Source organism: Capra hircus, chromosome 15, assembly GCF_001704415.2.
Source record: "Capra hircus breed San Clemente chromosome 15, ASM170441v1, whole genome shotgun sequence".
NCBI classification, from domain to species: domain Eukaryota; kingdom Metazoa; phylum Chordata; class Mammalia; order Artiodactyla; family Bovidae; genus Capra; species Capra hircus.
Genome location: NC_030822.1, coordinates 33,991,539 through 34,006,076, shown reverse-complemented (window position 1 = coordinate 34,006,076; position 14,538 = coordinate 33,991,539). Strand labels below are relative to the sequence as shown.

The 14,538-nt window shown below is 38.5% G+C and overlaps 3 protein-coding genes across 3 annotated transcripts; all 3 read left to right on the top strand.

Annotated features, from left to right (window-relative positions):
- On the top strand, positions 287–1,246 carry LOC102176982 (olfactory receptor 52Z1-like). The gene has a single exon (XM_005689817.2). The coding sequence runs from the start codon at positions 287–289 to the stop codon at positions 1,244–1,246; it is 960 nt and encodes a 319-aa protein (XP_005689874.1).
- LOC102183437 (olfactory receptor 51I2-like) lies at positions 3,968–6,280 on the top strand. Its single transcript, XM_018058910.1, is given in 3 exon segments — positions 3,968–3,971; positions 5,293–5,994; positions 5,997–6,280. Coding segments are annotated over 3 exon segments (990 nt in total).
- On the top strand, positions 6,368–13,302 carry LOC102183709 (olfactory receptor 52A1-like). The gene is made up of 2 exons (XM_005689909.1): positions 6,368–6,371; positions 12,359–13,302. Exons 1-2 carry the CDS (start codon positions 6,368–6,370, stop codon positions 13,300–13,302), a joined length of 948 nt encoding a protein of 315 aa, XP_005689966.1.

Sequence of the window (14,538 nt, the reverse complement as noted above, 5' to 3'; positions counted from 1 at the left end):
AAGGTGAAAACTTAATAAGCTAATATATGTAAAGTATTATGATGCATATTACACTTTTACTAAATATTAACTGATATCCTTTTCAAGATACAAGATTCAATTATTCCATGGAGGGAATCAAGAGTGCAATTTTAGGCTAGTTAATCTATCTTACTGTCCTTTCATAGTAACAAATCAGAAAAGAAATGTGATCAGACATCACAGGGACTAAGGTGGTGCACCTGAACCTGAGCTCAGCCCTATGGTCTTTCCCTGAAGGTCCTGGATCTGGAATAAGCAGTCACAGATGGCTCCTTCCTCTTACAATTACACCAGTCCTCAGGATATGTGGTACATCCTGATTGGAATCCCAGGACTAGAAGATGTGCACACCTGGATCTCCATCCCCATCTGTTTTATGTACATTGTTGCTGTTGTAGGTAACCTCTTCTTGATCTTCCTGATTGTGACCGAGCAGCGTCTCCATGAGCCCATGTATCTCTTCCTTTCTATGCTGGCTTTAGCAGATGTCCTGCTCGCCACATCCACAGCTCCCAAGATGCTGGCCATCTTCTGGTTCCACTCCATGAACATATCCTTTGGTAGCTGTGTATCCCAGATGTTCTTCATACATTTCATCTTTGTGGCAGAATCTGCCATTCTCCTGGCCATGGCATTTGACCGCTATGTGGCCATCTGTTATCCACTGAGATACACTGCCATCTTAACCTCCTCAGCCATTGGGAAGATTGGCATAGCAGCTGTGGTCAGGAGCTTTATTGTATGTTTTCCATTCATCTTTCTGGTACATCGACTTAGATACTGTGGGAGAAACATCATTCCCCATTCCTACTGTGAGCACATGGGCATTGCCAGATTGGCCTGTGACAATATCAATATCAACATCATTTATGGCTTGACTGTGGCCCTGCTGTCTACAGGACTGGATATAATGCTCATCATTATGTCCTACACAACGATCCTTTGCACAGTGTTTCAGATACCTTCCTGGACTGCGAGATTTAAGGCCCTTAGCACATGTGGTTCCCATATCTGTGTCATACTTATGTTCTATGCTCCAGCATTCTTTTCATTTTTTGCCCATCGGTTTGGAGGTAAAACCATTCCTCATCACATCCATATCTTAGTAGCAAACCTCTACGTAGTGGTGCCCCCAATGTTCAACCCCATTATCTATGGGATAAAGACCAAACAGATTCAGGACCGAGTAATTTTATTTTTCTCCCCCATCAGCATATGTTGTTAAAAAAAAAAAAAAGGCTAAATATTGGGTATTTCTGAATAAAACACTCACTGCCTAAAAGTCTGTTTCAGTGAGGAATGGAAATAAATGAAATTCACAAAAAACATTAAAACACACCAAAAACTGTTAGGATCTGCCCCAAAATGCTAATGCCAGTGCATTTTTCCTAAAGTTCTTAAAGAGTTTAGAAAAGAATATTTTAAATTAATGTCATTTTCAATTCTCCTAGCTAAACATTCTATTATCATGTCTTTTAACTTATTCTTAAGGACACATAAAGAACAGTGAACCAGAGAAATATATTTTAGGACTCAACCCAGACAGGTTTTTCCTGTATAGATCGGGGGAGTAGGAGTGGTGAAAGGCTGTACATTATTTATAAACATTCTGCTGAAATTCTGATAAAGTAAATTCAGCTGAAATACAAAACATTCCTGCTGAAGTCAGCAAATACTTGGATGAGTAGCATGAAGCCACCATATTATAGTTATTTTTGTCTGTACCTGTTTCTTAAGTTAAAACATGAGTTCTGAAATCAGATATTTTCTAATTCACTAATATCTTATAAAGTCTAATATAAAAAATAAGTACATGGTATATTTTGAGTCAATTTTTCTACATATTGGGGATTTTAGGCCCAAATCATCAAGGAAGATTTCATGGAGGGACTAGAAGATTGGAAAGGCTTATACCCAGTATAAAAAAAAAAAAAAGGCAATTAAAGATCAGAATATTTACCCAGAATCTTGTATAAAAAAGGCTTTAAACACACCAAATATAATTATCTATAAATTGTGTCTGAGTGAGTGAGTGAAGTCCCTCAATTGTGTCTGACTCTTTGCGACCCTGTGGACTGTAGCCTACCAGGCTTCTCTGTCCAAGGGATTCTCCAGGCAAGAATACTGGAGTGGGTTACCATTTCCCTCTCCAGGGGATCTTTCCGACCCAGGGATCGAACTCAGGTTTCCCGCATTGGAGGCAGACACTTGTGTCTAGATTTCACCTATCCTTCTTTTTTATTAAACATTTTTATAGTCTGCTTTTTCAAGACCTAATATCCTGTCATGAGAATGTGAAATTTGACATTACTTGGGGCTTCCCTTGTGGCTCAGACAGTAAAGAATCTGCCTGAAATGCAGGAGACCTGGGTTCCTTCCCTGGATAGGGAAGATCCCCTGGAGAAGGGAATGGCTACTCACTCCAGTATTCTTGCCTGGAAAAGCCCATGGACAGAGGAGACTGGTGGGCTACAGTCCATGGGATCAAAAGAGTCAGAGATGACTAACCAACTAACACTTTCACACTTTTTTCAATTTTACACTTAAATAAATAAATAAAAGCTTTGAGGCATTCTTTTGAATACTTGCAAATTTTCCAGTTATTTTCCTCTTTTTCTGTAATATACCTATATATAGTAGTCAACATAAGAAGTGAAAAGATGTTTCCTTGACCTTTGAAGTCCTGAATTATGATTTGACATATATTATATTCATTTTAATTTCAGCAAGGGAGTATATTTTAGGGATGATATTTTAGTATCTGTCTTATTGGTTTGATAATTAAATAAATATATCATATAAGGAATTTAGCATTTAATTTTTTAATTTGGAGCATGATAATAACTGTTATGAATATAGACACTAAAAACCCAATTCACCAAACTGAATCTAGCCTTACTGCCAATAATCTATAGAAAAATGACTTCACAGAAAATGACATTAAATAAAATCTTGACAAGAGTTGCAACAAAGACACTTCTGGTTCAGTGGAAAGCTCTTCAAGGAATGAAGGGCAGGAAGAGAATAAACAGATTCCAGCATGATGACAAAATATTTGTTTAAGCGGCATAAATCTTAAAACACAAAGTTTCTTTATACTTGATTACAGCAGTAGAGAAATAAGAAAAATGCCAATTTCACATCTAGAATGTATAAGATATAACAAGAATTAAAAAAAAACAAACAAACACTTGAATCAATATTTCACTGTTAAAGAAACTTTCAGCTTGAGGGTTTAGGTGTTTGTAGATGCTAGAAAGGAATTAGGATATTGTTGTCTGTGCTTCTCTCCGAAATTCATCTCTGAACTGTTGTCTTGGAATTTTTGAAGTGGCCTGTGTTCATTGTATATTGTTCATTATTAGGTTAATAATTCTCTTTGAAATGACCTATAAATTCAATGTAATGTAAGCTCAATTAAATACATATTGAAATACATGTCTGATGTTTCTGAGAATAGTCATGCTTGGCTAATTGCTCCTGGAAGAGTCCTGACTCATCCTGCTTCCCCTGCCAATCAATTAAGCACATATTAGGAGAGGTAGCAAGTATACCCACGGAGAAGGCAATGGCATCCCACTCCAGTACTCTTGCCTGGAAAAATCCCATGGACGGAGGAGCCTCATGGGCTGAAGTCCATGGGGTCACACAGAGTCGGACACGTCTGAAGTGACTTAGCAGCAGCAGCAGCAACTATATCCACAGCCCAGTGGGAAGGAAACAGCAGGAGAGGGATGCATGGATTGATGTGCCTGCTCTCAGTTCCACCTGAGTAAGTATGTGATATGTAGGACCAGCTGTAGTTAAGCCCAATGTTGTGCTGGTTCTGGTTTGTACCAGTTTGAGGAAGCTGGTTACGAACACATCACATACCATCTCTGCATTCAGTGGTATCATGTTGGTTGCTTGAAACTGCTCAGCATGGGAGTATTCAAAGAAGTTGGCAATGGGTACAGGTCAAGGCATTTTTATCCAGAGAACTGATTGGTTTACCATTTACATTTACCATCACTCGAGTTGTTATACTTTACAAAAAGTGCTAGCTTAATAGGAGAGGAAGACTTCATCCTCACTCACCACACCCAGCCTTGAGCCAATCTTGAAATCTATCTCTGACCCCTATCTTAATACACGAGGCTCTGTTACAAGTGAGTAGAATTTTAGTGTGTATAAACTTGTTCCTAGATAAAGAACCCTGGTCCTGAGCCCTAGTACCATCATCACACTCAGCTTGTGATATCCTGATGGCTTTGGTGATATTCTCAACTTGGATTCCAGATTTCAACAAGAGACACTGACCCTTCTGCAAAATACAGAGAAGCGCTCCCCATTGTCCATGGATAGCAAGTGGAGAAAGAGTGAACTGGTAAGTTTTTAAAAAAGACATTGGAAAATATTAAGAACTGGAAGAAACCGTCCCTCTTTTCTAATATATTAAATTGTTTTTATTTCATGTGTGAATATTTGAAAAGTGAAAGTGTTAGTCACTCAGTTGTGTCCAACTCTTTGCAACCTCATGGATTGTCCATGGAATTCTTCAGGCAAGAATATTGGGTTGGATAACCGTTCCCTTCTCTAGGGGCTCTTGTTGACCCCCGTATCAAACCCAGGTCTCCTGCATCACAGGCAGATTCTTTATCGTCTGAACCATTTACTATGTTCCAGATATAATCCAAATGTAATAGCAAACAGCATATATTATGTTGTATTATTATTATTACTGTGTTTATATCACAATGTTGGATCTAAGATAAGTGTCTTTCCCAAGGCCATAAGTCTATTAAAAGAACTATGAATTATCTTTATTATTTTCTTGCATTAATTTTGCTACTAATTCAATCTTGCTCAAACTACAGAAACCTAACAGATCCTTCAGTTATCAATTTCCACATGAAGCTGTCATCTCTATGCTTATTATCATTGTCTTTCACTGCCATAAATAATCCTGCTTGATATTTCTATTAACACGCAGATTTCTATTAAACAAAGAAGTGTTTAGCTTGTTGTTCACGTAGGACCACTTTTCCACACATCTACTCAGATTTATTTTCCATATACTGTGGCTTGCATATTTTCTTGTTTTAGAAATAAGCTTTCCATCTCTTTTGTAAGAAAATACCCTCAGTATGACTGTCAGGAGCTCAGGATTTGATGAGCTAACAACTTATTTTCCAGTGTCCATGTGCTTCATCCTCGGATGAAATTCCATCAAGACGTTTACAATAGTTCCATTGAGTTCACACCTGCAACATTCACTCTTTTGGATCCCAGGGCTTGAAGCAGAGCACATCTGGATATCTATACCATTCTGCCTGATGTACACTATCATTTTCCTAGGAAATAGCATCATTCTTCACATCGTCCTGTTTGATCCTGCTTTGTACCAACCCATGTACTTCTTTCTGGCCATGTTGGCCTTTGTGGAACTTGGTGTCTCTGTTTCCACCCTGCCCACTGTGTTGGGCATTTTCCTCTTTGGCATTAATAATATAAGTTGTCTGCTACAGATGTTTTCCATGCATTCTTTTGCCCTCATGGAATCAGGTGCCCTACTGGCCATGTTTGTAGACCACTTTGTGGCCATATACAGCCTGCTGCGATATACCATCATTCTGACAATTCTCCGCATCAGCAAGATGGGTATCACCATTGCCTGTCTCAGTGTGGTGATCATGTTCCCACTGCTTCTTCTCCTGAAACGTCTGCTCTTCTGCAGCCACAATACCCTCACACACTCTTACTGCCTCCACTCAGATCTGATCAAGTTGCCCTGTGGAGATACCCACCCCAAGAGCATCTTGGGTCTCTTTGTCATTTCCTTCACGTTTGGGCTAGACTCATTGCTGATCGTGATTTCTTACACACTGATTCTTCACACAGCACTGGGTATTGCTTCTGGGGCAGGACGGTGGAGGGCTCTGAACACCTGTGTGTCATACACCTCAGTTGTGCTTGTGGACTATGTGCCCATAACATTCTTTCCCTGATACATCGCTTTGGGCACCATTTACCTCTATTCCTCCAGACCGTCATGGCCAATGTCTACCTTTTCTTCCCACCTGTGGCCAACCGCATTGTTTATAGCATCAAAACCAAGGAAATTCTCAGGAGCATTGTTCAACACTGCCTAAAAAGAAGGGTGTGGTATCTCAGAAGATACTCTGAAAACACAGGAACTTGGATCAGAGCTATTGCCTGGATATTAGACTTTCAAATGGGAAAATTATATAGTTTACGATTTCTTGTGAGTGAACTATAAACTTTAGTAGATGAAGAGAAATAGCTCAACCCGTTCCTCCTGATAATAGTATACTCTGAAGTATACTTACAGAAGGAAGTATGGGACATGGGTATGTCTTTTATTTTTTTCCTGTGAGGACTTCATTTTACTGTTGAATCCTTGAATATTTTATTCATTTGTGTTTCTCCCTGGAAATGGGTAGATAAATACTATAAATTTTGTTTGTTTGTTTCCTGGTACATGTAATGTAGTGACATGTTTTGTGAGTGAAAAGAATCAAGACACAAAAGTATTAATTGCATCATTTTATTTATATAAAACTTTAGAATAAGTATAACTAACTTAATGTAAAGAAAATCAGAACAGTGGTTACTTTTGATGGATGCAGAGGTGAGAAAATGACTGCGGAAACATATGATGAAATCTCTGGGAAGATATACATGTTCTATGTCATGTTCTATATAAGTTACACATATGTACCCATTTGTCAAAATAGTATAGCTAAACTAAGCCTTGTGCATTTCAGTATATGTCAAAATTACCTGCAAACCTCTCGACAATAATGATAAAAAGATAATAACAATAATAATTGGGTTGCACAGTGGGTGAAATTATGGAAAATATGAGAATGGTATATTGTTAATATAACAATGAAAACTTGTTGAAGCTGGTTGATGAAAGTTTATTATAATAGTCTGTTTACTCTGTATGTTTGCAATTTTTGTAATAATTTTTAAAAATATACTAATGGAGAATTCCTATCAAGATGGTGGAGTGGGAGAAAACAAAATTCATCTCTCTCCCACAAAGAAATCAAAAATATATCTACATGTGGAGCAATTCTTGCTGAAAATTAACTGCAGACTGGTAGAAAGACTCTTGTAGCTACTGAGGCTTTAGGAAAAATTGCATGGAAGCGTGGAAGTGGGTAATTAGAGAGGACACACGAGATCAGGTCATAACCTGTGCCACTGTAAGGGGACATGGAGGAGGAGGGGAATTACATGGGTAGAAGCCCTCCCTGGGGAGTGAGTGGTTTGAGTCATATATTGGGCACTGCCAACTGCAGCCCTGAAGTCAGACACCAGAGAAAGACAAGTCCCTTTGGCTGGCTGGAGGGCTGGTGGGACTAACAGGATGGCTGTGGGAAGCCTGGACTCTGCTCTTGAGGAGCAAGGGCACACATGCTTGCTTACTCCTGAAGCATGGCAGAGAGAGCGGATTTGTTCACCTGAATTATTTAATAGTAGGGTGTGTGTCCTCAGCCACCTCTGACTCTTCGCCATCCCATGGGCTGCAGTCTGCCAGGCTCCCCAGTCCATGGAGTTTTCCAGGCCAGAATACTGGAGTGGGTTGCCATTTCCTTCTCCAATTTAGTAGTAGACCTGCTCCTTATCAACAGAAAGGTACATAGAGAAGAAACAAGCTGATGCAGCCCCCTCAGGCAGGGCCTGTATGATTCAGCTTTTATATTTTTCCCCCTAGATGATTTTGACTTTCCACAAACTACAGTGAATACCCACATAAATCATTCAGTCTTGAATGATAACCAGTCAGTTAAGAGAGGTTACTGTCTTATAACAAAAGTTAAGTATAAAAGGTGACATGTGGCATCATTTATACATGCATATTTTCTGATTTTGTATACTCAATGTATTTTTTCCCCATTTTTCAAATATCTGTCTTTAGAAGTACTCAATTCAGTGAAATCATAAAAATGGAATAGGATATTTTTAATAAATTTTTCTTAAATTTTAATAAATTTTTCTTAAATTTTCAATGTAGTTGAAATGACATTCCACAGTAGTAAATACTGGTAATCCCCATGATAATCCCATAAATTAGATACTATTATTAATCTCATTATACAAATTAAGAATCTAAGAGAATTTACGTAAATTTTTCAAAGCCACACAATGAAAAATTGTTCTTGCCAAAACCGTCTGCAATTTTGTGTTAAACAGTTGAATCAGACTTAAGTCCAAAATCTAATTTTTTCACTATTAATATCTATGGAATGTTGCTAGTGACTTGACCTGTTTGAATTTAGTTTTTTTCATTTGTAAACACAATATAAAACAGTTTAGCTTTGGCTTAAAGATTAAATGCTTCATATAAAGCAGTAAGCATAGTTTCTGGTAGAATTTGCTCAAAAAGTACTTAAGCTTTATTGTAGTCATTACTTTCCCACCAAATCTGATAAGTCTGTGAATCACACAGCCAAAATTCACAATGCCTATATATTCTGATTTTTAGGTTCAGTAATATCACAATGCTGTTGCTGCTGCTGCTAAGTTGCTTCAGTCGTGTCTGACTCTGTGCAACCCCACAGACGGCAGCCCACCAGGCTCCCCCGTCCCTGGGATTTGCCAGGCAAGAACACTGGAGTGGGTTGCCATTTCCTTCTAGAAGTCATAAATTTGAAAAAAGCTCTATACAGTATACTATACTATGTGATTTACATAGATTAAGATAATTTAATCTATAGAAAAAAATATGAAGCCATTGCTAGTTTTTCTTACATGATGCAGCTACAAAAATGGAAACGTAGACAACAAATATCATGCCTCATATCATAGAAATATTAAGTGGCAGAATCCAGATTAAAAACTAGACAACTCAAAAACACATTCTTTAACCAATCATATAATGAGGAATATCATAAAATAATTAAATATCATTAAATTCAAGTCCAATTTAAATAATGGAATATGGAGAATATCAGGAAATTATATAGACCATTTTTCTCCTTTGATATTCATAAGAACACCATTTATTGACCTCTGTTTCCTCTAATTATGGTCATATAATGATCATATCTAAATGATTCTTTAAGAGGATCATTATAAAATGAGTCTCTGCTTAATACCAGTCTATCTGACCAGAAAACAAGTCTAATAGGTTTTACTCTGCTGAAGACCAAGACTGCTAGATTGGTGTATGTTTCATAATGGATGCATATCTGTACTTTTGGTAAACAAATTAGAATTTATGATCCTTTAAAAAATATCCGGTAGCCTAACCACCCCTTAACCACCCCCAAAATCTAGATAGGTATAGACCTAGGCATGAAGATACTTGCAAATGTTACAGTGAAGTTGGAAATAACTTTTTTTTAAACCTATCTTGGAGTTAAATGACATGCCCAGGAACAGTTTATCATAGCATGAACTAAAATTTCAATATGCAATTTTGGCCCTATGTACCTGGACTGAGTGAGAACATCTCATCTGGAGAAATTGTTATATGAGTTGGCATAATGAAGGTGATAAATAAACTATCTCAAGTAGACAGGATTGCAAGCATGTTTGCATAGTTTGAGGCTGAAAAGGATCCAGGATAGAACTGTAGAGAGTATAAAATGGATAAGGGCAGAATAAGTGAAGGAGATGAAGAGGCACCAAGTACCAGATATAAAATGAAAAAGCACAAGGAAATAAATTACAGCACAGGAAATATCATTAATATTTTATAAAACCTTTGGTGTATAATCTATAAGAGTATCAACATGTCTACATTTAAGTGGACTTGAGGTTAATTTGCAAATGAGAACATCAGAAAGAAAGTCAACTAATTGAAAGAAAACTTGTATATATAATTTTTTTTGTATTTAGCCTGTGAGAGAAAAGAGGAGAGCGAGAAGGTATGTTATCTGCAAGTTATAGAAATGGTTTCAGGGAATATTACATGTGAATGAACCCAAGAGGAATGAATTGAAATCTGTTAGGTCCCTTGTGGTTACTCTAGTGGCTAATAAATCCCTGATTCCAAATTCCCAACTCTGCTTTCTCCAAACATTCATTAGGGGGTATTAAAATTGGTGGCTAGCAATTTTCCTCCCCAATTTGAACCAATAAATTTATGCTGTACCCAAGAATAACTCAGACTTTGCTCAGAGTTTTGTTGGGCAATGAACACACAAACATCATCTCAGGCAGAAATGGAGAAGAAGAGTGTCTGTATCCAGGATGAAAATAAAATATGAAGAAATATTCCTGAGTTTTTCACATGTTGCATATGGCCCCAGCACCAAAAGGATTAGAATGCATGACATTGTCTGTGTGCTAATATAGAGGGGACAGATCTAAACAGGCACTGCAAAACAGAACACGAGGGCATGAGACTGCAATCTCAGGTGGAAGAAAGAGTTGAGCAAGGAGAAATCGTGGATGCAGCCATCAGGCAAGAGCAGCAATGGCTCCCAATAGCTATTGACAAGTAAGTCCTCCTATTCCTAAATTAACTTCTGTAATATTCCATTATCAGCTTTTCCACAATAATCACTCCATCCCATCAGTCCTGTACTCACTTACGTATACCCGCCTGTCATCCCACTGTCTATACTATCATGTGATGCTCACATGACAATTCCTTACCTTTGAAGAAGTCAGATACTATGTTTATACTTAAAGGAGTCCTATTCTCATTCTGATCATTTCTGGGGAAAAACTTTACCCTTATTAGAAAAGAGTCAGCCATCTATGGGTTGGAGAGTCACTGAACTAAGCACTGGGGATCAAACATGCCAAAATCAAAGCAGTTAATTCATTAAGTCTATTCCAGCTATTTGTCAGCAAATACACGGTTTCTGCCATAAAATGGCCCGACTGACTTCATTCTTTCACTTGATGTTTAGCAACATAAATCACAGCTGTCCTAGCATTTGCTGGTATGTTTATTGATGCTAAGTATAAGGTTAGATGATACCTTATGAGCTTGCTGACATAAAGTAACTAGCTTTACATTTGACTCTTTTAAAAAAACCTGTTCTTTCATCCTTTATTTTCTAATGAATATGCTTTGCTTGAACTCAAAAAAATGACTCCTCTTCCAAGTTATCTATACTGTATTAAGAGTTAATGAACCTAAAGTGGAGAAATCTCATGCTTATGGGACCTCTGACCAGTGTAAACCCAAGAAATTAGCCTCAGTTTGGCTATGTTACACATTTACTCATTTCCCCATATCTTGTAGTTAAGAACGAGTCCTCCTGTCCCTATCATTTCTGCTGCTGATTTTCTTGAGTCCCAGAGATTCCTCCTTCTGCACTAATGTGTATTATAGAACTTCAACTATTTTGAGCACACAACTAATTTTAATTATTTCAGCTGAAGAAATATAAGCAAAATATAACACAGCTTTATGAGAAATGTAGAAAGTGGCAAAGAACTTTGACCAGGATTGCCACAAATATGTGAATTTGAATGATCTTTTCTAACTCTTTACATTCTTTTGAAAAATCATCCAGTCTTATACAGAAGAGATAGCTTAAATAACTAAGGACATTATGCTCATTGATGTCAACTGTTTTTATCTCTATTTTTCTTTCATAAGGAGCCATTTAAAATAAAATACTAATCAGAGTCTGAGAATCTGCTCATGCAAACTGTTCCTGACTTAAAGACAATTGAGAATAATAGAGTGATTGAGCAGTATCTAGAGTGTACGCTATTCATCAAACTGATTAAAATGCAATCTACAAGCAAAATAAACAAGTCTATTATTTTTTCTTTGTCCATAGGTCTGGAAAGAGAAAAATAAGTCAGCAATTTATTCTATTACCTATGTGGTTTGGTTGGTGTTACTGAGGTTGGCTGGCTATGAACATAACATCTTATTGTGGTACAGTGTTTGTGGACGGACTTCCTAAACAGTGATGTGGCTTGTGAATCTGTATTTCCCCATCAATATTATGAAGGAGATGGATGGTATGATCTCAGAGTTCAGCTAAAATCAGAAAATATGAAGATTTGGCATAAAAATAGATAGTACAGTGCTGCTGCTGCTAAGTCACTTCAGTCGTGTCTGACTCTGTGAGACCCCATAGATGGCAGCCCACCAGGCTCCCCCGTCCCTGGGATTCTCTAAGCAAGAACACTGGAGTGGGTTGCCATTTCCTTCTCCAATGCATGAAATTGAAATGTGAAAGGGAAGTCGCTCAGTTGTGTCCAACTCTTTGCGATCCCATGGACTGTAGCCTACCAGGCTCCTCCATCCATGGGATTTGCCAGGCAAGAGTACTGGAGTGGGGTGCCATCACCTTCTCCGAGATAGTACAATAGCACAGACTAATTTGTTTGCATCTGGAAATCAAAGACACTGTGTCCATTTTCAACATCACAGTCTTCATGCCTTCTGTGTTCATGCTAATAGGGATCCCAGGCCTAGAGTCTGTGCAGTGCTGGATTGGGATTCCATTCTGTGCCATCTACCTCACTGCTGTGATCAGAAATGCCTTACTTCTGATCATCATCAAATCGGAGCCCAGCCTCCATGAACCCATGTACATTTTCCTAGGCATGCTAGGAGTCACAGATATTGCTCTTAGCACCAGCATTGTGCCCAAAATGCTTGGAATCTTCTGGTTTCATATACCAGAGATATATTTTGACTCTTGCCTGCTTCAGATGTGGCTCATTCGCACATTTGAAGGCTTTGAGTCAGGCTTCCTCCTGGCCATGGCCCTGGACCGCTATGTGGCCATCTGTTATCCACTGAGACATGCTGCCATCTTCACCCCCCAGGTAATTACCCAAATAGCAGCTATGGTAACACTCAGGGCTACCGTTTTTGTGACCCCTGGCCTAGTACTGATAAAATGCCAGTTGCACTTTTATCATACAAAAGTTATCTCCCACTGCTACTATGAGCATATGGCCATTGTAAAGCTGGCTGCAGAAGATGTCAGGGTCAACAAAATCTATGGTTTGTTTGTGGCTTTCACTGTTGCAGTGTTTGACCTCATATGCATCACATTGTCCTATGTACAGATATTTATCACAGTTTTTCATTTGCCCCAGAAGGAGGCTAGGTTGAAAGCATTCAATACTTGCATCGCTCACATCTGTGTCTTCCTCCAGTTCTACCTCCTTGCCTTCTTCTCTTTCTTTGCACATAGGTTTGGTTCTCACATCCCCCCTTACATCCACATCCTCTTTTCTAGCATTTACTTGCTGGTCCCTCCATTTCTCAATCCTCTTGTCTATGGTGCAAAAACCAAGCAGATTTGCATTCATGTGGTGAAAATGTTCTCTTCCTAAAATCCACCATATTTATAGTTTCATTGTTTCTTCTTTGTACCATCAGTTCAGTTCAGTTCAGTTCAGTCACTCAGTCATGTCCGACTCTGCGACCCCATGAATTGCAGCACGCCAGGCCTCCCTTTCCATCACCAACTCCAGGAGTTCACTCAAACTCATGTCCATCGAGTCGGTGACCCCATCCAGCCATCTCATCCTCTGTCATCCCCTTCTGCTGGGAGCCTGCGTGAGGAATCCCGCCTGTGACAAAGGTCATGAGGAAGGAAGCCTGACAAAACGCAAAGGCGTGATCTGGCTTCGGGGGTTCCCCCTTGGTTTTCCTGAACATCTACCCCCCAAAAACCAGACTCTGCCTGCCTTATTGTACTGTGCTTTTCCACTCATCTGACATTCTCTGGAAAAAAGTTAACTTAGGGCTTCAGTCTCCTGCAAAAGAATGTCTCGGCTTAAAACTCCTCTGATGGCTCTCTAACTTGCCTAACAGTTGGAGACTTTTTACAACTTGTGAATTGTTTACAGCCCAACCATGAGAGGCACAAAGCTTAGAGCATCTTAGAGACACAGAGCCTTTTCTAAAAAGCTAAACATTATTTTGGTGACAGGTTTTCACTGTTGACTCAATGACTGCTGCCAGGCCTCCATATTCTTTATCTTTTAGGCACCTGAAGGATATTAATCAATGTAATTGGGATATAGAAATAGGAATATAGTAGTTTTGATGTTAGCAACACTAGACTTTTGAGTTAATTACTTTTATTTGTTATAAATCACTGTACTCCTTTTCATTGTTATAAATTGTTGTACCTTTGCTATGTAAGAATGTAACTTTATTTAGTGCTTTCTGAGAGTAGCACCAGACTTTGGGAAGATCAACACAAATAAGTCTTCTGGTTGACAAATCCTTATCAGAAAAAAGGCTGTAAAATGTTAATTGGCCCTCTGGCTAGAAGATGGTATAAATCACCTAACACTTGTGTATACAATTAGGTATGCAGAGAAAAAGCCTGGTTTTGATAAGAGACAGGGCTGCTGATGCTGCATAACTTTATATTACGCATTGATCTCCATGTACAATCAAAAAAGGTATAAAAGGCCTTTCTAGACAATAGAGGCCAGGCCAGTCACTTGACTGGTTTCCCCCATGTCTTCTCTTTACTCTAATTTCTGGCTGCATTCCCATCTGGGGCATGGAGGCTCGTCATGTCTACTTACTTGCCCTGGCTTCTAAGATCTGTA